Raw genomic sequence first — 24,412 nt, 5'->3', positions numbered from 1 at the left:
TACACAAACTTCACATAGCTATAAAATGTGTTCGTTTTTAATCCCCATACTCCCGATCATGACGCAAACGGTAGGATTGTAGGGAAGTACAACAGGTGGTTCTGGGATATTATTAAAAACAAACCATACATACCAATAGTCGTTTATTTTATTTTACCATATAAATATAAATAAATCAACACTCACCACGTTGAATAGGGTGTCTTGAAATGTTGTCACACCATTTATACTTCCAAGTTTAACGTTCAGTGATTTTGTACGCAAACGAAAATATTAAATATATAAAACATTGTGATGTGATCGATTATTGTAGAATACAGTAAAATTATAAAATACTATTTGTCTATAGACAAGTATAATATATACTCGTTAGACCTTAGAAATGTTTATGCTACATACGATTCCAATAATTTATATGTAAAATACTATTTAAGGGATTTAACACAATATATCACAATATCACGTTTGTATAAAGGTCCAGTGCATATAGCACTACATTACACACACAATATTTCGGTGGCAAGATATGAATAATTTTTAGGTAGTTTTTAAGCCAATAAGCTGTCATTAGATTTATATATTTGTGTTTTTACCACCGTTTTAATATCCATTCCACCAGCTATCGAATCCATTGGATATTTGTATAATATATTGATTCCCCGACCATCGATAACATATACATGGCCGAAAAAACAACAAAATATTAAATATTAAATACTTATAATAACTACACACAGAAACTCAAATGCTTATGGGGGTTATTTAGTTATTATTTTTACAAAATTAAATAAAATTGTAATTTTTTTAAGTAGTGTTTTTATCCAGTTTAAATATAAGTGAATCTATCAATTTTATTTTTAATTGATCGTCAGAACTGATGTTAAACATTATTTTTCATTTCATAATTTTTTTTGTTTGCTAATTTTATACATTTTGAATCCTCTTCTATGAATTAGTTTGTATTTTTAAATTAAATACATGTAAAAACAACACAATTTTATTTTGTTTTAAAGATTATAAGATGCTCTTAAATAAATTGTGAGTAAAGTTTGGATGAGACATTCTCATCTGTTTTTAGTTGTTTGTTACGATGATACTGAAAACAATGCCCATGTTTTCGGATTAAATTTAAATGTTTCATTAATGAAATTATTACATATATAATCATAGAATTTATTTAGTCTATCGATAAGTTTCTCACGGGTAAAAAGGTACCTATAATTTTCACAACCTATTTCAGAAAAAATTATATCTTCATTAAAATTCTTTGGTTCCAATCTATACTCTTTTAATCTAATAAAATATATCACCTGTCGTCTAAAAAGAAATTAATTGAACTCCACTGTTTATTGTTTTTTTTTATATATAAATACATATAGGTATAGGCTATGTTCGTTCCGTATCGTTATAGGAATCGTATAAAAATACTGTAAAACATTTTGGTAATATATTTTTGTAGTATATTAATTTTGCGTTTACATAATGGGATAATGTTATAAATTATAATAAATTAAAACCATCGAGTGTACATAATAATATATTATGATATGTGAGAAGAAAAATAGTACGATAAACATATAAAACTTGATAATCCCAAACACGATAACGGTGTTGACGAATTCAAAATATTATGTGTAGGTGTGGCCTTAGTGCAGTGTATTATAGTATGGATATTGTGTTAAACATCATTAAAAAGATAATGTCAAACTATAATGACTCAATAATAACTATTAAAAACAGAAAAAATATCAAATATACATATTGTGTAATATTCGTGTAAAACAAATCCTGAAATTAATTTTATTTCAATACGGTCGTCCGCTTACAGTGTATGGTGGAATAAAATGTAACTTTATTGTAAAATAGTATGGTTTTCAATACCATATTACTGTAAATGTTCTATTGTTGTAATAATATATACTTATATTTATAACTAGCTTTTGCTATTATACTGACTGAAATAAATATTATCAAGCTGGGTGTCCACTATCCAATATAAAACATGGCGTGTGTAACTGAAAATATTCAGCTTGTAGGTAGTGCGTGTTATTGACATTTTGTTACGTACCCATACTATGTAAAACCATCTGGTTAGGTTAGTTTCTGATAATGAAAAATAAACTGAATATAGTGGGTATACTAATTTTTAAAGTCGTATACATAATACTTTGATTAGAAAATTCGTTGATGAATTATTCACCATTTGTTGTTTCTAAACTATTTTCTTGAGTAGTATTATTTTCATTTCGTTTTTCTTCAAGTGCCTCCTTTCTATTCTTCTTGACGTATTTTCTACCGTACAAGGATATCGGGTGTGACGATTGTGACATTTCTACAACTGGAAAATTATAAAAAATAAAATAACATAATGCTTTTTAAATAAATTTATCGGGAAGTTAATATCAATTTAAAGGGAATACATTTTTTATTGGTCTCAGCTTTGTAAAAAAAAAAATAGGTACGTAGGAAATACGTGGAAGAAAGTAGAGACTTTATTTTAAAACATGAATGTTTATAGAACTGGAGCAAGTTTATTTGAATATATCAGTAGGTGCTATTTATATTTTGTATATTTCATTATAGTATTTGATTAGTAATGTATTTTCAGTATTGTACAATTTAAATTATATATACAATTACTGTCACCAGTAATTATATTAATATATTAATATATTAATATATTGAATCTTATAAACTTATTGTAGTTTATACTTTATACTATTACAGCAATGTAATTCACCCCTTATAGTATAATTTCGGATTTTAAATTGGCACTCCAACTATTCTCAAATGCGTAACAACCTTAGAATTTGAGAGACATAATACAAAATATAGGAAGTATCAAGCATGATGGAAAAAAAATTAAAATTTAGGTCTAAATATAAAAACTCTTAGCTAAAAAAAATTGTACAAAGATTTTCCCTGGCTTATCTACTCGATATAATTTTTTTATATAACAAATGTATGGATATTTTAGATTTATAAGCCCTGTAAGAAAATCTGGTTATATAATTGTTTGTTCACGCTAATTCAAAAAAATAAATAGGTTTAAAACTTAAAAGTTTATAGATATATTATATTTTACAACCACCTCCATTCTTTGGAAACAAATTGGCAAAAAAAAAAAATGTTGAATTTGTGCGTATATTAACCACAACAAAATGTATCATCCAATTGGATAATAAATAATAATGATTATGAGATAATTTGAACTAAATAGTTTACCACTGCTTGAGTTGCGGTGTGTCATCTTGAAGATATTTTTTGAAGTCACTGCAGTTATAAACTTGGGAGTTGTGAAAGTATATAACAATGGATTTGCTAATGCATTGATTGGCACAACAAATATTATTAACCATACGTACATCTTACCTACAACACATTAAATGAATGTAGTTTAGTTAGGATACAGTATAGACTATAACTTTCTATAAGAATACTTGTATATATCAAAAAGAAAAATATACTTTACTTGAAACATGATATTTTCTTAATGCCGCAAATTTCAAAATTATGATGGGTAACCAACACAAAATATTCGCCAAAACAATGAAAAAGAAACGAACTGCAAAATCGAAATCACCAGCAGATATGTGGGCAGCTCGTCTTGTTTTTTTGACACTTATAAACATTAATGCATACAAAACGGACATAAGCAATAAACTGTAATGACAATAAAGTGGTGTTACTTATAAATTTATAATAAATACTAATAACTGTAAATAATATTTTGATTGATTTTTAAATAAATATATAGGTAATTTAAAAACTACTTATTGGATGTAATCCTTAAAAACATGAATGCCGAATATTGCCACCCACCAACAAATGGATCTTCAATATATAAAGGATAGCACAAACCATTAGAACCGTAAAATTTTGATGAGTGCTTCCATAAAATCACTATTATAATCAAATTACATTAAAATATTAGTCAAATTGTATAAAATTGTGTATAGATGAATACAAATTGATATTGCGTTATGTACTTTAAATTTAATGAATGACAATACATAATATTTTTGTGCGACTTATTAATTTTGATATAATATCTGATTCTACAATGTCAAAATCGTTAATTATAAATAAATACAAAAAAATTTAACTGTATAATCATTATAGTATCACATAGTATCACAACCAATAGGGTATGAAGATAACACCAACCATGTACGTACATATAACTTGTTCATATAACTTGTAACATATAAACAATAGTATACATGGATTAAAACAAGCACGAGGTATTGCAATACCAGGCTTACAGAATTTCTATGCAAATTCAAATTAAACTTCAGTGTCGCAGGCAGCTGTGTATTTACAAATAATTTAAAATGAAGTAAAAATGATTTTGGCTTTATTTGTTGATTATGGGCTGATAGCAGCAAACAATTATATTTTAAATAAACAGTTAGAAGCAACGAGAGCAGAATTTCAAATAACAAGTATCCCGTTAAATTATTTTCTCGGTACCTATAGATATTTTTAAGTTAGAAAATGGGTCAATATTGTATTGTATATAATACTATGACCAAAGCAATCACGTGAACAAAATTATATTTAAATATTAAATATTAAATGCTAAAAAATAATCTATACCGATGGATAGTTTAAAAACAATTGGCCCAATGGCATCCAAATTCCAATAAATATCAAATAAAATGAAGAATGATATTTATTATTTGCAACTTGCAAGCAGTAAATATCTTATTATTTTTATCTTAGATCACGAGACCAGATATAGCATAATCAGTTAATTATGAAAGTATTATTTTTTTTTTAAACCCTAATCAAGTAAATTGGGTTTGTAAAAATACAGTAGTTAATTACGGACTATAATATGAATCAAATAAATGTTTTTTTTTCACTAGACGAATTGAGTGCTGTAACTGGTAGATTCGTAATTGATGATCAAACACAAAGATAAACACAAGCATATAAATTTAAAATAGGATCTTCAATAAATTAATAAACGTCACAAAGGCAACACAGTGCAGTTCAGACGTCATGTTCAGTCGCTTTCATCAACAGAAGCGTTATAAATTGCAGCAAGCAATCTAATAAAATGTATTTTTAATATACGGTTGTTTAGACTTATTTACAGCATTAAATCATATTTATCGATAAAAATCCAGGATTCCACAAACGTATAAAATAAAAAGATGTTCGATACCATTTCGTAAAAAAAAAATAATAATATGGAATAGGAACTTTAGGACTACAATTTGTGGGACAGTGGAACAAATAGCATACATTTTGACAAAACCACTTCCAAAAAAGCAATTTCATACATTTATATTAGCATTTTTAGACGGGTAGATGGATATATATAGATGCCTAGATAAATAAACAATATTATTAAATAAATTCAGATTTAAATTTATATAAATAAATTATCTATTAATTTAGTGACAATGTTCAAATTGTTCAATAATTAGTTAATATTTTATGTTGGATTGTACCGTAGTCCATAGTGCACTAGTGTCAAATTGTTATTGTAAGTAACGTGTTCAAGCACCCCATTAAATTATCTACTATTTCCATAATAGGGTCAAAGGGTCACATACACAAAAAAACGGGTTTTTACAAACCGTATTGTAACTGCAGTATTAATATAGAATATAAGAACCTACTTATATTGCACGTCTGCAGTTGTTTATTTATTTCTAACTATAAGTCTAAATAGTAATTATTAGTGTCATTATTTAATCTAAATACGAGTACTTGGCCTATATTTACATATCCTAATTCAACAAAAAACAACTTCTTGTATAATACTTACATGGCGCTATTGATATACTTATCCCAACCACCCAAATTGATATCATACAGTAAACAGCTGTTTTCAATTTCAGTACTTGATATCCAGAAAATGGTACAGCTATGAGTAAGAATCTTTCCAAACTGAGAAACACCAGCATGAGCATAGATACCTATAAACAAAAATATTGACAAATTATTTTGAAGCGGTTGTAACTTGTAAGTGGTGAAATTGTTTATGCATTTAAACCAGAAAGAGCAGAATACCACTGCTTAATTCCAGATGTCAAATTTTTAACAAACTAACGATCGTTGGCATACTTTGTAGAATATGAAGAAAAGAGTATAAGTGAAGGAGAACTAACCATTTATTTAATTATCTCGAGAAAAGTAAAACAATTTCCCACTTTTAAAAGCCGCGAAAAAAAAGTATTTACACATATGCTCGAGAAGAAGCAATAATAATTAAAATATTTTTTCAAATTGGTTTTATTACCAGCATCCAATTTCTTAGTATTTTATTTTAATTATTTAAAAAATAATCAACAAATTTTGCAAAAATATTAAATGTATATTAAATATGTTATTCTAAACGTTTTATTTATAATTTTTATAAATATTTTAAATCATATACTTCTGACGATATCACAGCCATAATTCCAACTATAGTACACAAAATAGATGACTCCCACTTGTGTGCATACAAATAATATTCATTCCGGTATATTTGATCATGATAACCAATAACCGTTAAGTATATTACCATGAACAAATCTGCAACTGAAACATATATATATTATTATATATATATATATGAAATATATATATATTAATACATGCTTAATAATTTAACTTAGAAAATCAATATACTTGTTATTACCAGCTAAATTCCGTATGACAAAGTTTATTGCTTTATTTTCATCTCTAAAAGTACTAAACATCCGACCGTATAACACCAATGCGTTAAAAATCAATGTTAGGACTGTCACCATCCATAGAAACCATCGAAAAGTTGAATTTGGTAAGAGATTTAAACTTGATGATAACCCTTTAGGTATATTATATTGTACAGTTTATATTTCATGAAACAATTATATTATGCTTAGGTTGAATATTGAAATTATGATAACTATTAATTTATCTAGATATCATTTAATTTATTTTTGGCACTTACCATCCGTATTTGGTAAACAAAAGTCAACATGTGGGGCGTACAAAACACAATAATGGAATTCTTTCAAGTAACTGAAACAAAAACAATAGAAACATTTATATTTTAGTGTAAAAACGCTATTTTAAATATAATCTGCTCACAGAAATTCCAGCGTAGTCAAGTTATCAAATAATGACATTTCAATATTTTCTTTATTTATGCCATTCATATCTCTGTAAAATATATTTTCTTTATAAAATGCATATTATAAAAAATCCATTCTTTTTTTTTAATTTATATCAACAATACAAATATTCATAATATTAGCAAAAAAATATACTCTATCTTGAAAAAGGAAAATAATAACCATTACTCTACAGAGAAATAAAAGAAAGTCTAACAATACCTATACCTCTTATTTTTATCTAACTGTTATATTAATAATGAAATGATATACTTGAAATTAAATTTGACGACAAAATTATAACACAATGTATATATTGTGTACACGAAGGCCAAAACTGAAAATAAATACCTCTTAATTTTATGTATCTTACTAAAGTACCTACCCTCCCTTTATTAAATTATTCAAAACTTATACACATATTATTATTTTTTTCGATGTTGTCTGTTGCCCAAGATTGGGCAAATAAGACCATATATGGTATATTTTAATTTCTCTACCCTCCAAGTCGGTCTAATTACCTACTGTCGTTATGAGACGTAAGCGTGTCAACCATGATTTCAAATTTTTATTTGCATTTAATTAGGTATATTTAGTGACTTAGTTTATTTTATAATAAACTAATAATGACAACTTAAATTTAATTATTAACCATGTACAATATTTATATTATTTTATTATATCTAATAGTTATGTGTTCATACAGAATCCTACAGTAGGTACCTAGATATATAAATATATCCAAAAATCATAAGTTAATACAATTTAAATTTTCAACAATTCTAGATTTTAAAAAAATAATTTAATTTAAAGAAGTTATCAATATATAAAGTGAACTAAATAGTAGACAATAATAGCAATTTAAGTAATGTAAACAAGTAGTGCTTAAGATTTATAGAAAGGAGTAAAGTCCCTTCTTGTTTTTGGGATATTTCTTTTAATTTGATTTATCATTTTAATTCTATAGAGAAAATAATGTTAAGTGAACACTACAAATTAAAATATACTCATAGCCTTGGTAGAATTAAATGTATAAATATTAAAACAAAATCAATTTTCATTATAATCGTCACCTATTTATTTATTTTTGTATACCTAATTAAACTATGTAATAAATATTAATGAATAATTTATGATGTTTATACCAACTGTTTAAAATGTATGGATCCCTAAAATATTTGTACGTCAAGATCACTTTATCATAAGTAAGTTCATTAAATATAAATATTTATGAAGATACTTAGGAGCATATATGTTTAAATTCTATAACGAAATTAACAGGTAGGTTATAGATTTTATAGGTATTTTAGTGTTTATTAATAAATTTATTATGGTATTATTATTATTTATTATTGTAATGATAGTTAAGATACGTCACCGTTAACCACCAAAATGCATAATTTACGTCAATATAATAGTATATATTTCCATTTCACGCCACAAAACATTTCAAGTTTCAGATTTATAAAACTTTATTATAAATAATTTATTTAAATTATACATAAATAATATTTCACAATCGCTGAATCTCAATTTTGAATATAGATAGGAAATATGTATTACGTTAACAATTCATGTGATAACTAAAATGTTTTGGTTTTATCTCATTATCGGTTTCATGATTTTACATTATAAATTGTATTAAAGAAGTGCACAACACAGTTGTATTTATTGAAATGAAAAATTGATGAAAATGAAACTGAAATTGGTCGTGGTAAGAAAAAACTGATTTTGTATAATTTAAAATGTCCTGTTAGGTTGGTATAAAAATGTCTTATACGTTTATGGTATGCAATTAAAACTGTAGCTACAGCAAAAGTTTACACAAATGAAAATGATACAGTTTTAAATAATGCAAATATGAAATAAGCCATAGCACAATCATATTGAATATACCAGACTCCTGCTAAAAAAAGCTGAAAAGACCACGAAACCAAAATATATCTAAATATACAAATAAAAAACGAAAATGTAATTTATTGATCAGCATTAAAAGAAAATTGTGTCGATACATTTGTAACAACTTTATAGCGTACAACCATACAAAGTCAGTATTTTTAATTAACAAAATATATAACTTGCAGACGTATTCTACGTGAATACAATTATTTGAATAAGAAAATAACATATTCATTTTACGTAAATATTTTTTTTAAGTTATTATAATTATACTATATTGTGTATTTGTGTAACGTTAATTATACATTATACATTTGTATCAATGTGGTTTTTTAAATATTTTTATATTTATTTTCAATTTATCAATGACTCTCTATAGTTTTTAAAATAAGTGGTTTCAAAATGGAAATATAGGTATATTATAGTACTGGTGGTAAAGGTACTTTGAGTTTAATGGAATTTAGCGGAAAAGGGGAACAAACAAATTTCAATATTATATAAGTGAATAAGTGTTTTATTCTCATAGTATTATAGGTACCCATAACATTTCCAATATTATTATAGATACACTTTTATTTAGCAGGTTAGAATAACATTGTAGGTACTTCCATAAAAATGAATAGCCGTACAAGATACAGCCAAAAATTCGCAACTGAATTAAAAATTGAATAGTACATTAGTAACCACTATACTGTTTTCATAATTATTTAAATACATAATGGTTTTATGAGGCACATAATACATTAGAAATTCAAAGTTCCGGTAAGTATTTGAATAATTAATTTCTAGCTACAATAAAAACGAAAAATACTTACCTAACTAGTTAAATGTAAAAAATAAATATTAATAACATTTTTAGAATAATTAATATACGTTTATCGACTACTTGGATCGTTGTATATGAAGTAGTCGAGTAGAACACTGTTTTTAGTGGGTAAACATTTTAACATAAACATATTATTAATATTATTAATATTATTAATATTATTTTAACATGTTGATATTTTCATATTGTTAAATTGAATGATGTATTTTATCATTTATCACACATAAACACATTCAAAATTTCAATTGAACGCAATATTATTATCGCATTTAAGTTGTGATTTTGAAAAGGAATCTTTTAACTCCTCGTTATTAACCTACCTGATATTTTTAATTTAAGAATTCAAACGACAATTTCATAGAATTCCAAAATGTATCATGTACATTGCACATTTATATTATATAAGTAGTTGGAATATGATACAATGAACTTTTGAATAATGTACGTGCTTTTTAGAGTCATTAAATTATTCAACTAAGTACCAATTTTTCATGAGTGATTCCATTTCACAGAAAATATATTGGTTACATATAACAGTCTAACATATAAATAATTTATTGTATTACATTAATATTGTAAATATAATCATATTTTATAAAAAAGATTGTGAGAACTCGAGGACCCGGATATAAATTTTATGTAATTATATCAATATGTATTTAAGCGTGACGTAATGTGAATCTCCAAAATAAATACAACTTACAACGAAGAGAGACTTTTCATTTCTGTGAAAATAACATTATTTATCCTTGTAATTGGATTATTTCTTAAAACTCTAAAAAAAAAAAAAAAATCGTATTAACTGATTCATAAAGTGTAACGTAACATTACAATTTATCTAATATTTTTAATGGATGTAGCATTTCCTGGGTGATTGTTGTAATGCGATTGTCAGCTATATTTCTGTAACATTGATTATATACACTTGTGTAAAAATAAAAATATTTATTTATTAATAAAAACTTTGTATCATTACAAATCCGAAAGATTCAATAAGTTTTGAAATGCGTTTTTATGAACCACTGTGATTACATTGTTACTTAAATTCCTGAAAACAATGTAAAATATGTAAACATTTATTTATATGAACAATGTTGGTATGGTATTATTGCTTTATTTTTAATCAAATTAAATAAATTTTCTTACAAAACCGATAGATTTGGTAAGTCTGCAAACATGAACTCATTTATTGTTTCAATACGATTCCATTGTAAATGTCTATTACAAAAACGCAAAGTAAATATATATATATATATATATATATATATATATATATATTGCATTTATTTTTAATATCTAATATGTATTAGTGATATAATGTAAAAGAAAATACTTACAACATTTCAAGATCCATTAAGTGTGGAAAACACTCGTTTTTAAAAGTCAATAAATTATTTGATAGATATCTAAAAAAAATATATATAACGAAGCAATTAAAAAATATATGTACCAAAAATTTTGATTCTTACATCCATTTTACTTTGACCATATGTTTCCAAGAGTTTAAATTTAAAAGCACCAAGTGATTATTATCCAAAAATAGTGTTCTAATATTGTCCAATCCGTAAAGGGCGTCTTTTTCCAAAACATTCAATTCATTACGTAATAAAAAACTGAAAAAATATATTTTGTTTGTATTACATGAAAATGAATTATCAATAGTTATCTGGTAGGTATTAACGTTTTCTAATAAATAAAGTTGTTTATAAATTTGACGAATAAAAATTAAAAACTACTTACAGATATCTTAATTTATTTTGATGTTTAAAGACAAACGGGGGTATTACAGTCAATTTATTATCTTCTAAGTGGCTGAAAAATAAATATTTAGAAATGTTATGAATTATTGTTTTGACCTTGTATATTTTACCTCATAAGAGATCACTTACATCATTACCAACAAATTATACTCATCAAATGAATCGTTAGAAAGAACTATATTGTTGCTCCTCATTGCTCTAAAATACATTTAGATAATATTACATGACTATAATATATTTTATTATTATTGCGATTATAAATTGTAGTCAATAGGTAACTGTTTTAATAGAAATCAATTATGTATGATAATTATATTAATGTAATATATAATTACTCTTAGGTATATCAAAACAAGTAAGCTAAAAGGAGTTGTACTTATCTACTTATTTAATTACGTAATTCAATTTGTTCATATTAAAATACTATTAAAATTAATTTGTTACCATTTAATTTATTTATTAATAATATAAATATATTCTAATATATGATAGGTATCACAATTGAAGTCATATAAAAATATTGTAATGTATTTGTTAAGATACATATTGAAGGCATGTAGTCTTTTTGAAATTTTTTATAGCATCGAAATCATAGCCTAGGACTGCTGGTATTTTTAGTATTTCAGAAAACTCATGATACTTAGAGCCATGATCAAGTGTGAAGTGATTACCATAATTAACAAAAGTAACGCAACACCGGTATTTTTTTTTCAAAATCATAACAAAACAACTATTTTATAAGCACAAGTTGGTTTTCAATACCACTGAGAATACTTATTTGCTGTGGTTTAATACATTTTATTACCATAGTTACCGCAACAATTTAGTGTCTCTGTAATTATTACGGAAATACAATATAACATTATCAACAATACCGTTGATATGGGTAGTATAAACAAATACTGATATTAAAATTTGGAACATCGCCAGTCTTATCTTATCATATGTATTAACCACTGACGACTGACTATCAAAGGCGTATTTACGATTTTTGCGCCATTTTTTTTCTCAGTTTCCTTTTACTCATTGTCACAAAAAACTTTTAAGTCCCCTCTAATTAGAAAATTTACTTTTTCTCTCCATTAAAAGTGATACCCCAAAATGTATGTTTTCCCCCTTATTGCACTAATGCTTCCACTAGTTAAGAGAACACTTTTATTTTACCATTACCATTCCATTTATTCTTAATAAAAAAAGTCAACCTTTAAATTAAATAAAACAAATTTTAATTTTAGTCTTTTTTTTGTAAATTGTACTTATAACAATATAACAAAATATATTATATATATAAATATGTTAAGAAATGTAAAAGATATAATAAAAAAAGATACAGGTTATCACTTATCATGTATCACTAATATAATTTCTTAACGAATCCAATAAAATAAAAAAATAATTTTTCTTTTTGTTATAACTTTAAAACACTTTGAAAACAATTTAACCTCTAGCGATTGCGGTGACATCTCTTTGAGGGACTCAGAATTTGCCCCCTCTAGATACGTCACTGCTGACTAGGTGATAAGAAAAGTATGTTACATAAATGGTGCTGAATATTATAGATTTCTAACCACATTTGTTAACGTACATTTCCCCACCCCAACTCATATCTGATAATTTCGTATTAGTAAAATATTTAGATTATTTACTTACATTCTTTTTAGATTAGAAGAAATATTTCTTGGCACTTTTGTCAGTCCAACACTATTACATCGTAACCATGTTCCAATCAAACAATCACACCTGGCGGGATAATTGTTTAAAGCTAAAGGGCAGTACAACAGCTAGTTAAAAATCAAAATGATAATCAATCGGTTTTCTTAGTTACAAATATTTAAATAGGTATGAACTATGTGTGCATGTGTGCAGCAACCTAGCTAGTCCGAGTATCGAATAGTACCTAGCATACTTATGTGTAAGGAGCACATTGCCAATTTAGTAAAATAATAGGTATAAATACATTGTTTGATATTTTATATTAATTTTTTACATATTATTATAAATGGATATAAATAACTGTTTTTGATATTTGTATTTAGTTTTTTAAATTTCTCTTACTAATATTTTTATTGATTTTTTTGTCCAACTGTCCCAACGTTCAAACGACCACGTCCAAACAACTACCATTTTTCCATATTCGTACAACGACATAAATACCCCACACAGCATTTCAATATTTCCCAACTATGGCAAAAATATTTTCAGGAAAACAATATAGTTGTCAAAATATTTGAAAAAGTTGCGTAAATAATAAGGAAATATTTTATTTATATTTTTTTACCAAGAAGTCACATTTGAAAAATATTTTGTAAAAAACATTAACAAACAATTTTAATCATATTTTTTCAAAAAAAAATTTTCACGGAAACATAAAAATATTCAGTCAACATTTTCGTACAAACATATAGTTCAATATTTTGTTATCATGAGAATAAAATATTAACACAATATTATTAGTCAAGTATTCATTAATCAAGCACTCCAAAGTATTCACAAAATATTATCATTTCCCAAATGCTGTGTAGGACTAAATAGCAGTAATACTGTAGTACACAGGTACTTTTTGTATTGTATTGCGTATTAAGTATTAACTTTTAAACAAAAGTTGTATACATTGTCATATATATATATACATATATATATATATACGTGTTATACTTTATGTTAAATCATGTATTGATTTAAAGGAATTTGCATATTATAGTTATTTTTGTATATTTATTTATAAATATCATAACATTAAAATGTTAATGAGTTAGTCATGTGTTTCTAAAAATGCCTCATTGTATCACGATTCTATGCGTATAGTCAAATTAATTACCTATGCTCGATGATTAAAATATTAAGCTCGCTGTAGTTTACCCTTATAAATATTTTGTAAATGACAATTTAATTAACATTTAAGAAGCTTTATTGAAATATTCAAAACATGTATATTAAATACCTGTACTTATCTAATGTAAACAGGGGCAGATTTAAGTGGCACCCTCTGCTTGGGAGTTGCAAAACTAACTTTTTGTTTAATATAAATTACTTAGATATCAGGTATCACTAACAAGTTGTCAGAGCCGTGTCGAGGGGGTGGAAATGGGGAATATGCCCTAGGGTGGCAAAAGTTGTAATGGGGCAATGTATGTTTAGTAGGAATTCCAAATATTATTGCCCTGGAGCACCAATGAAAGTTAGCATGGCACTGGAAGTTGTGCCTAGAACTAAATGTATTAATTGTAGGAGATCCTAATTAGCATGCAAATCCTAGATCCACCACTGAATATAAACTAAACGCGTATTTTGTATAAATTTAAATATGCATAATAATTTCCACACTGGTAGGCCTCTCATATATATTCATGTTTTTAGATTCTGAGTGGATCGACAAATGTATTGATTTTACTATGTGTGTTTTGTTTTTCTGTCATCACCCTTTGGGGCAGTAAAAATGTTTAGGTTTTATGAGCGTCACAAATTTAAAATTTTATGAAATTGGATATTCACCCATAAAATAACCATTTTCTTATTTTGTTGTAATTTATAAGCAAATATCCGTAGATACTTGATATTTTAAACAGATGCTTTTTGAAAGATTTTCTTTAAATTATATAATTTTTTTTTTTTTAGGGTTATTAGCCTGAGGTACTGTAGGGGAGGGAACTATAGGTTTGTTTACACGTGTGTGTTGGTTTTGGCAGAATTTTCGATTTGGGCACCCGTAGGTATCTGCCATGCCCGGGTGGCGGCACTTGTTCTCCGGACACCGTGACTTTCCCGAAGAAAAATGCCACCCAGTGGCCGAGAATCGAACCAGCGAAGGCAGCGACGCAACCAACGCCTTAGACCGCTCGGCCACCTCGTCCCCTAATTGTATAATTGTTTTAATATTTATAGACATCAGACATTTTATATTTTTTATTTTATTTTATTTTTTTTTTTTTTGTAAATATCAATAAAAAACTCCGAAAGCTTGAAATTGTAATACAAGGTTCATCATAAGAAGTTCATAATGTAATCAAAAAATCTAAAAAATATATACCTATGTAAATAATAATAAAAATGTTTAAGTTAAGAATTGGATGAAATTAAATATTTAAACAAAGAAGAACGATTTAAGTTTTTTTGTTGTAATTTAAAAATATTATCATAGGCACTTGAAACTTTTAACGTATATATTATTGTATTTTATACACACAATGACATTTTTATAATATGCAATGTTTTCGGAAAATTTTATAACGATTTCAGGCTTCAGCGCGATATTTGTCTTCTCTCCAACAAATAGATCAAATGTATTCCTGTAAAATCATTTTTTTTTTTAATTTTTGAGTGATCTTAGGGAAAATCACTTAAAATGCAAAAATTATAAAGAATAATATTTTTGAGGGTTCGACAAATATGACGTATTAGTTTTAAAAGATATTATTATTTGACTTTATATTCGACTTTTAAAATGAAAAAATGATTGTAGTACGTTTAAATGGATATTAAATTGTATTAAAAACCCTAACCTTGGACAGTATTTATACTAATGGTTGTCATACACACAAACATATGTATTTTACACTTAGATAATTAAAAAATATAAAAAAAATAATTTTGAGTGAATAAATTTAGTCTATTTTGCAACTGTGCTACAAAAGGAAAATCAACAATACGCTGATCTAACCTAGCTATAACTATAATAGTAAAATAAAATATAAATTACTTTAATAGTAATATAAATTAATCATATAATCTAGTTTTCTAATATATGCTGAGAGACCGCCTTCGGCCGGAATCATTTTTTGTATGCAATAATTTATTATTGAATTCATATTTAACACGTATATTAGGTACAGTGATTTACAGAATTTTCTCATAATACTACTAAAATATTTTTTTAAGTTAAACATATTAAAACCTTACACAAAGATTCTCAATCTGCGCGTACTAAATATTAGGGTAAAGTGAAATAATAAATGTTGTTGTATGTAAGTTCTAATTTATTTGAACTCTACTGCTTTTATCATTTTTATTGATTGAATAATGTACCATAAATAATATTACTAAAATTATAAAATTAATTTTCTTTGCGTTACGCACTCGCATGCGCCTATCCTATGGGCTAAGACGTCTAAATTTTAAATTACTTATTTGCGAAATGTTGTAAACGAGACTTAAAACAGTTTCAACATACCAACTAGTTTCACGCTATAGTGATTTTTAAAACAGATTTTATTTTTTTGTTGAATCAATTTTGGATCTTTAAATCCACGTTTTTAATATATCATTCTTAAAAAAAAATTCAATTGAAAAATTATTTTATGATTTTATCACAAATAATTCAAAATAAACTTTATAATTAATTCAGATTGTATTCAAAATTATTAACAGAGTAAAACTCAATTCAGTAAATCAGAACGCTTTAAGTCTATTTTGCTCCAAAAACCGGTAAATGGTATCCCCTTCATATATATACTGGAATTTAAACTATGAGTTATTCACCTAAAATACAAGTTATTTTTGAAAACACAAAACAATGTGTATCGGCTAAATGTACAAGTACATTAGAGCCTACCAAGTGGATATACATACTGATGTTTATTGTATTTAGTTGTATACAAAAAATATCACAACTTTATTAAACAAGATTTGTTGCACGGCGTGATGTATATGCAATATAGCTACATTCCGGTATTGAATTAACCTCAAAGAATTCTTATGTCTTGGTTTGTATTGAGTGTTTCATCTGATAAAATATTTCCTCATTAAGATGACAAACACGTCGAAATAGAAAAAAAGGTATAAAAATAAAAAATGACTAATTCTTTTTATATATTATATTTTATGTACACATTTCTCAGAATAGGTTAGTCGTATGACTATGCCAGACATAGGTAGGTCACGTCTAACGTAGAAGACATTTGATTGAGAAGTGAGGAGGTTTTAAAATAACAAACATACATATTAAAGGGTATACTCAAAAGGTTCTTTAACTTCTCATAGTGAACTAGAGACTGGTGGCACTAAAATATCAAAGTATCAAGTATACACAGTGACACTGAGGTAATGCAAACCGATTTATGTTCAAACAAAAGCATAATGGACATTTTTTTCTAAAAAAAAAAATGATAATATATAGCGCATTGCACTTAACAAAATTTGGTTATCTTATAAATATCAATATACAAACAATTTTCACTCTACTATATTATAATTAATTATAATAATAAATAGTTTAAAGCCAAGCTTTTCTAGAATACGTTTTGATGTATTTAAAATATTCTAAATGCTTAATCAAATCTATATTTCAGTAAAATATTCTTGAGCTGTTATTGATTCACAACACAATGGTTTTTTGAAAATGCCTTATATTTTAAAACAATAAGTTTTATAATGACGATTTGACAACGATAATAATTTACAACGTATTTTATACCTAATGATTATATTATTATTATACGGTGAATCATAAACATATATAGTCTCATAACTCGAACATATTGTATATAAATTGAAATGTTTACATAAATACTCATAGACTGACATTGCAGTCAGTTGCGAGGGTACCACCTTCCCCATTTCCGTATTATTATTTTTATCACAATTAAACTGTAGTCAACTATCAAACAAGGACATAAATTCATATATGTCTTAATGGATTAGCTATAGCCTATATAATAAATGTAATTTAAAAAAAGAAACAATGGGTACCGCTCTGCTGCACTGAATGTGTCGAGTTGGTCACTGTCAGTATTGTAAAGTATTTGAGTTAATGTATTTGAGTAAAAGTATTCAAATACTTTTTTCTGTATTGAATACTTTTTTTTATTCTTTTAATTCTTAATTTGTTTTTATTTATAATCCTTGTTAAATAAAAAAACCGCGCCGTCGTGTTTATCCTTCGACGTTATAACAATATTATATTATATATTTATTATTTATGAACAATTCGATATCGGTTTACGTCGATTAGATAGTAGCTTAATTAAATGTTTTTTTCTCCAATCATCGACGAATACGATACGTCGGTATCAGAATAAGCTTATTAAAACAAAATATATATTATGAAATAAGTTTTTGCTTAACAACTATTATACTTTAACTTTATATATTATTACTGCCTATTTACCAAGAAAATAGTTATCAATATTGTCATTAGGTATCGTTTATCGTCGACGACGGTATGGGATATCTAAAATCTAAATACATACCTATCTATATAGTTCTAATAGGTATATACCCATAGACCTTATATAAGGTATAAGGTCTATGTATATACCGCTGTAGAGAAAAGTTCATTGTTGTGGTGGAACTATCATCAGAATTTTGATTATAACAATTTATATCAAAACTAAATAGAATTTTTTTTTTGTATTTTACGATTATTTCAAATACTTCTAAAAAGTATTCGAGTATAACTCAAATACTTAACTTTTTATAGTATTTGGGTGGTATTTTAAATACTTTATTTTACAAGTATTTGAGTAATTACTTAAATACTTTTTAAAAGTATTTTTTACAACACTGGTCACTGTAATGGATGTGTTAAAATTGAATTCAATGATACTTATAGATAATTGTATACGAAAAATAAATCTCGGTGAAGACAATTTGTCAGCCTAGGATTATTTTATATTTTACTAGCTACATCACCTGACTTCATCCGGGAAAAAATGAACACACCTAAAATGCAGTGCTATGTATATCGGCGTATCTCGATAATAGATTAAGTCATAAAGACAATACATTTTAACTAATCGTTATAGTAATGTTAAAGTCGAAACTACATTTTTTCGATAACGCAATTTATATAATTCAGCTATTCGTGATATAAAAATAATGTGATCGGTGTTTTCCATACAACTCTTAAATACTTAATATTAAAACTATGTATGTAACAATATATATATATTATATATTAATATATAGTTTATAATTTAGGCCAGTATTATTTACGACAGAGTGTGAAAACGATTATATTATAATCGGCAGGGCTGGTAGTAAAAATTGGTCCAAGGGAAACAGAAAATTCGGCCCAATTTTGGACTAATAATAAAATATTTATAAGTTATCAGTCCAAATTTATCAAGCAGACCAAATTTAAATACAATACACCCCCTATCCACCCCCCACCACACACACACACACACACACACAAAAGAAAAATTAGGTGACATGTTGACACTCGGGGAGGTATTTGGAACAACTGAAAAAAAATTGGTAAAACGTTCAATAGTGTCATTAGAAAATTGGTACAAAAAACCGACCTGTTCTTTTATATATATTATATATATAAGGATTAATATTGATTCTAGTAATAATATAGGTAGGTTGAATTCATTTTTACAAAAAATATCGTATTTACTTAGCTATTTTTCTAAATTGATCAGTGATTTTTTGGTAACATAATGAACTACTTAAATGGGGGGCCTTGTGCCTTAGCTAAACATATTTTTGTACATTTTTAAATACTATCGAACTGTGGTTTTGTCAAAATCTGAACTTAAAATAATTATAAAAAAAAAGTCGCCTATACATCGTCAATATTTTTAAATAACTATAATAAAAACTTATAAGGAACCTTTGTACTTATTACATTATTATAATTTTTTTGCCAATATTTTTAGAAAAACAAATAAAATTAATCAAAGTTAATCTAAGCGCTTTTGCTTAACCAAACATTTTTTTTTTCAAACAACATTAAAATTTCATATTTTTTTTCCTTAATTGATTTAAAATATACTGTCAATTTTCAATTTTAACCTCCCAAAAGTATTAATTAGTTTCAAGACTAAAAAAGTTTGAAATTTAAATATTTAATATAAGATTTATCATAAATGATTTATTGTTCTTATATTATATACTTATATATTTTTTAAATCTTTTAAAGACCAAATTATTCAACTCAAATTTCAACTCATTTTTTGTATACAATGTCTTATCATTATATTATTGAATTAAAATTTAACACATATTTACAGTTAACAACTCTATGATTAGGTGCACTCAGAGTGAATTTTGCCGATTTATTGTATAACACGTCATTAACAATTAAAAAACAAATCCCTCTTTTGTTTTATCAAAAATGTACGAATTTGAAATATCCCTCGTATCATTTTAAACTTTTTGACTATTGAACAACTTTTGTCTTTCAGTTCTCTTCAAGCCATATCTTATATTTGTATGTTATAACTTGTAAGTTTATAACAGTATATTTTTACATGAAAAAAATCTGAATTTTATCGTATTCAGTACTCACGTAACATTAATTCAAACTTTATATTTTAGAGTTGCTAAATATTGTACCAAACATTTTATTGAATAAATATAGAATGTATTACTCTTAGTCTTTTTAAATAATTTATAATATGTAATTAAGGTTTTATTAAATTGAATGAAGTTTCTGTTAGTCCTAGAAAATTTACGATTTTATTTCGCTAAAATGTTTAGAATATAATATTAAAATTACAGGCAACTGTTTCAACTAATTTAATAAAGATTTTTCAAAATTACAATAATAGATTGATAAATTAATATCCAGTTAAATATATCACTCTGTACTCATTTATATTAAAAAAATGAAAATATGATATCAGACGAACATTAAGTATATTCTTTTCAACGGTTTGATTGATTATTCGTTTGAATATTACGAAAACCATATAAAATGTGAACGATTTTCCATAAAAATGTTTAAATTATGCAAAGCTAAATATATTATATATATATATATATATATTGCTTTAAATTAAAAGTTCATGAAACAAATTCGTATCTTCGTTAAATATATTATATTTGGTGCGCAGATTTCAGTTCAAAACCTCTGCTTCCAATAATAATGCAGTACGAGTATATTGCGTAATTTATTATTAATAAATGATTTGATATAATTATTATATATTATATATTATAAATGTATGGTATAACTTATACCACACATTTACAATTATATCGTATATAAGTGTGGTATCCAACTTAAATGACTTATACTTTATATTCTTATACTTATAGTTTAATGCAACATATTGTATAGCTTTCTCTACATTTATTTATTGATTTGAAATAATGGTCGATGCTTTTATCACTTTTCTATTTTACTATTATACGAAATACAAATTTAATAATAACTTTGATATAACCTTTCAAGATTTTTTTATTACAAAAATATTTATTTTAAATTAGACAAAAGTTGAAAAATGTATAATATATTAATGTGTCTTATGTTGTACCTACCTATATAATATGTTAATATCATAATTTATTTGGTAAAATATATGACATATTATATACTTTAATAGTTTCATATACTTATGTATAATACATACGAGTGTAATAATTTCAAACACCGACCTTATTCAAAGTATTAAATAATAAAGTAACTATATGAGTACCTACCTATTCAATATGCAATATAAATATTAGACTTATGCCGTTTACTTTTTTGCACGTTAATATAACTCACTAAAAAAATGAACCAAAATATATTATACGTTTTTAAATAATAAAAATTGTATGACATTTTTCGAAATGTTTTTGTTATAAAACACAGTTTTCTATAGCACATATTAATATGTAGGTACAGTGTACAGTGTACTTACTACTTACACCTTGGTATCTAACGTAAGCATATTACACTAACCTTGTATTTCCTGTTTACTTTTATTGCACCCTACTTTTATAAACATAAATCGGATAAATGCATAAATAAAATGACTAAACATAAACATAAATACACGTTTTTGCAAAATGTCTGTTAACCGTCCCTTTGATTAACCATCACAGCCCTGCAGATGGTACTGACGGTGACAGTTAATCAAAGTTCTACTGTACTTACTTAAAAACGCAAAACTTCAAAACAAAACAATATTTTAAATTAAAAAAAAAAACGATATACGTGTAGACTAGTTTGTACTAATTATGTAAAACTACATTTCGAATAAATCAAAAATATGGCTAAAGTATTGTATTTCTACGATATATATCATAAAGGTATAGTAGGTAAATACTAAATAATATTACAATGTAAGGTCACGAATAATCCATATAATATATTTATTAAAATGTTCTAGGAAATTCAAAGATTATTAAAATTAATTATATATTATGTTCTATACATGATCCATGATATTTGTAAAACCTTATGGTTAAATCAATAAAACGTTTATAATTTATTACATGTAAGATAATTAGTACGTATAATGACTTTAATTTAATTGCAAACTTACCACACGGCAACTCAATATCTTCAATATCTGAATCATTACGTTTTGGTTCCAGTTCTGGTACCGTTTCTGGTTTTGGATCTGGTTCAGGGTCTTCAGTGAATATGACTTTGTGATAATGTTGCAGACTTCCAGAGAAGTCGGCTGAAAATGTTTGATTTAATTAAATGTCTAGGTAACTGACATTAATTTCTTGGCAGGTGGCACTGCTGGGAGATTTTCTACTTTACAATTAATGTTCCTATGTCAAATGTTATTTTAAATCACCACACTTGCTCATTATACCTGTAGATTGTAAATATATTTTTAAATAATAAAAAAAAAAGTAAAAACTAATAACTAGTGTTCAATTGTATACTTGTAACGTATAATTAATCTCTATGATTTATGGAATGTGCATATATTATATATCTTGCTTCACGTGTAATTAATTTAGGTTTAAAACTTTAAAATTTTGTTGAACAAAATTTAATTTTGAATTTTTTATATTTGTACATTTTTCCAAAGGATACAATATACAAATATATCACAAGATAACAATACTTATTTTTTTCTAAATTTTCGAAACGCGCGGTTACATTAAGTTACATGTAGTAACATACTGATATAGGCATCTAGGAATATAGGTACCTATACCTATATTGTATACCTATCTAGTATCTACTGGATATGTATTCTGTATAAGTAAAGTATATACTATTGGAATGAATTTAATGCATAATGACAAACAGCCAAAGTTATGTTGTAATTAAATAATTGAATATTTATAATTTGTATGATATACTAACTGCATATGAGATAATTTTCGTCTTCTCCGTGTAGACAATCAGAAAAATTATTGCATTTATATTTATTTGCAATACAAACGTCCGACTGGATGCACAAAAATGAACCTTCGTGACAATCACTAGAGCCTAAAAGTGATTAAATGATATTATCTGATTATAAGTTTGACATACTTGAACATCGTAAAAAATATTCACTGACCATAATTTAAGTACAAAGTAATAAGGGCCAGTGAAAAGAGACAGGAGATAATGAAAGTACTTATAATGGCCGATCGAGTTGCTGGCATTATGATTTTCAGAGATATGAACGTGGTTGAACACTACTGAGAAATGACGGAAAGCATGGACATTTATTCAAATTTTCCAAATGTTTACAAGTTGTGTTTGTTCGTCATCATCCCCCACTGTTAGAATCTGTGACGAACGCAATGATTACAATATTATTTAATGGCAACTAAAATTCAGATTAAATGTAGTGGTGGGTAGACGGGGTCCGCAATTAAACCCTCTGGTATACTTTGCATATTAATTTATTACAATGTATAACTAGCGTGTTCGGATTATGAATAAACAAATCTAAATTTATGGTCTATTCATGTCGATGGGTTATTAGTAAATTACACATTGAACAAATTTCCAATGGAAAATTAAATCTATTATAATTTTAACTATTATGTTAACGAGTTTAATTTTGTATACAAAATGTTGTATACTGAACTACAAATATTATACAGGATGATAAACATATTTATTAATTTAAAAAACTCAATATCTTGAAAACTAAAATGATATTTTATATAATTTGAAGTCATAAAAAATTTAAATTTCCAAATAAAAGTATATTTTT

General features: G+C 25.7%; 1 protein-coding gene across 1 annotated transcript; it reads right to left on the bottom strand.

The window, feature by feature from the left end:
• Positions 1-1,437: 1,437 nt before the first annotated feature.
• On the bottom strand, positions 1,438-23,956 carry LOC103310077 (relaxin receptor 2-like). Its single transcript, XM_008187186.3, has 21 exons — positions 23,765-23,956; positions 23,566-23,691; positions 22,781-22,921; positions 13,233-13,344; positions 11,712-11,780; positions 11,563-11,634; positions 11,292-11,435; positions 11,160-11,228; positions 10,969-11,040; positions 10,799-10,870; positions 10,654-10,725; positions 10,526-10,597; positions 7,075-7,146; positions 6,935-7,005; positions 6,641-6,808; positions 6,395-6,540; positions 5,783-5,933; positions 3,774-3,903; positions 3,473-3,663; positions 3,226-3,372; positions 1,438-2,338 (listed from the first exon to the last, which is right to left on the bottom strand). The coding sequence occupies exons 1-21, from the start codon at positions 23,850-23,852 to the stop codon at positions 2,193-2,195; spliced, it is 2,331 nt and encodes a 776-aa protein (XP_008185408.2). The 5' UTR covers positions 23,853-23,956; the 3' UTR covers positions 1,438-2,192.
• Positions 23,957-24,412: the final 456 nt, after the last annotated feature.

Source organism: Acyrthosiphon pisum, chromosome X, assembly GCF_005508785.2.
Source record: "Acyrthosiphon pisum isolate AL4f chromosome X, pea_aphid_22Mar2018_4r6ur, whole genome shotgun sequence".
Taxonomy (NCBI): Eukaryota; Metazoa; Arthropoda; class Insecta; order Hemiptera; family Aphididae; genus Acyrthosiphon; species Acyrthosiphon pisum.
This window is presented reverse-complemented; position numbering and strand designations above follow the sequence as displayed.

Bases quoted from the DNA above. Each gene is read 5' to 3' on its own strand.
- LOC103310077 (XM_008187186.3), bottom strand. From the start codon at position 23,852: ATGCCAGCAACTCGATCGGCCATTATAAGTACTTTCATTATCTCCTGT. The intron at 10,726-10,798 runs GTAATGATACAA...TCAATGTTACAG, and splicing joins TTATTGAATCTTTCGGATTT to AAATATAGCTGACAATCGCA. The intron at 6,809-6,934 runs GTAAGTGCCAAA...ATATACCTAAAG, and splicing joins TTGTTTACCAAATACGGATG to GGTTATCATCAAGTTTAAAT.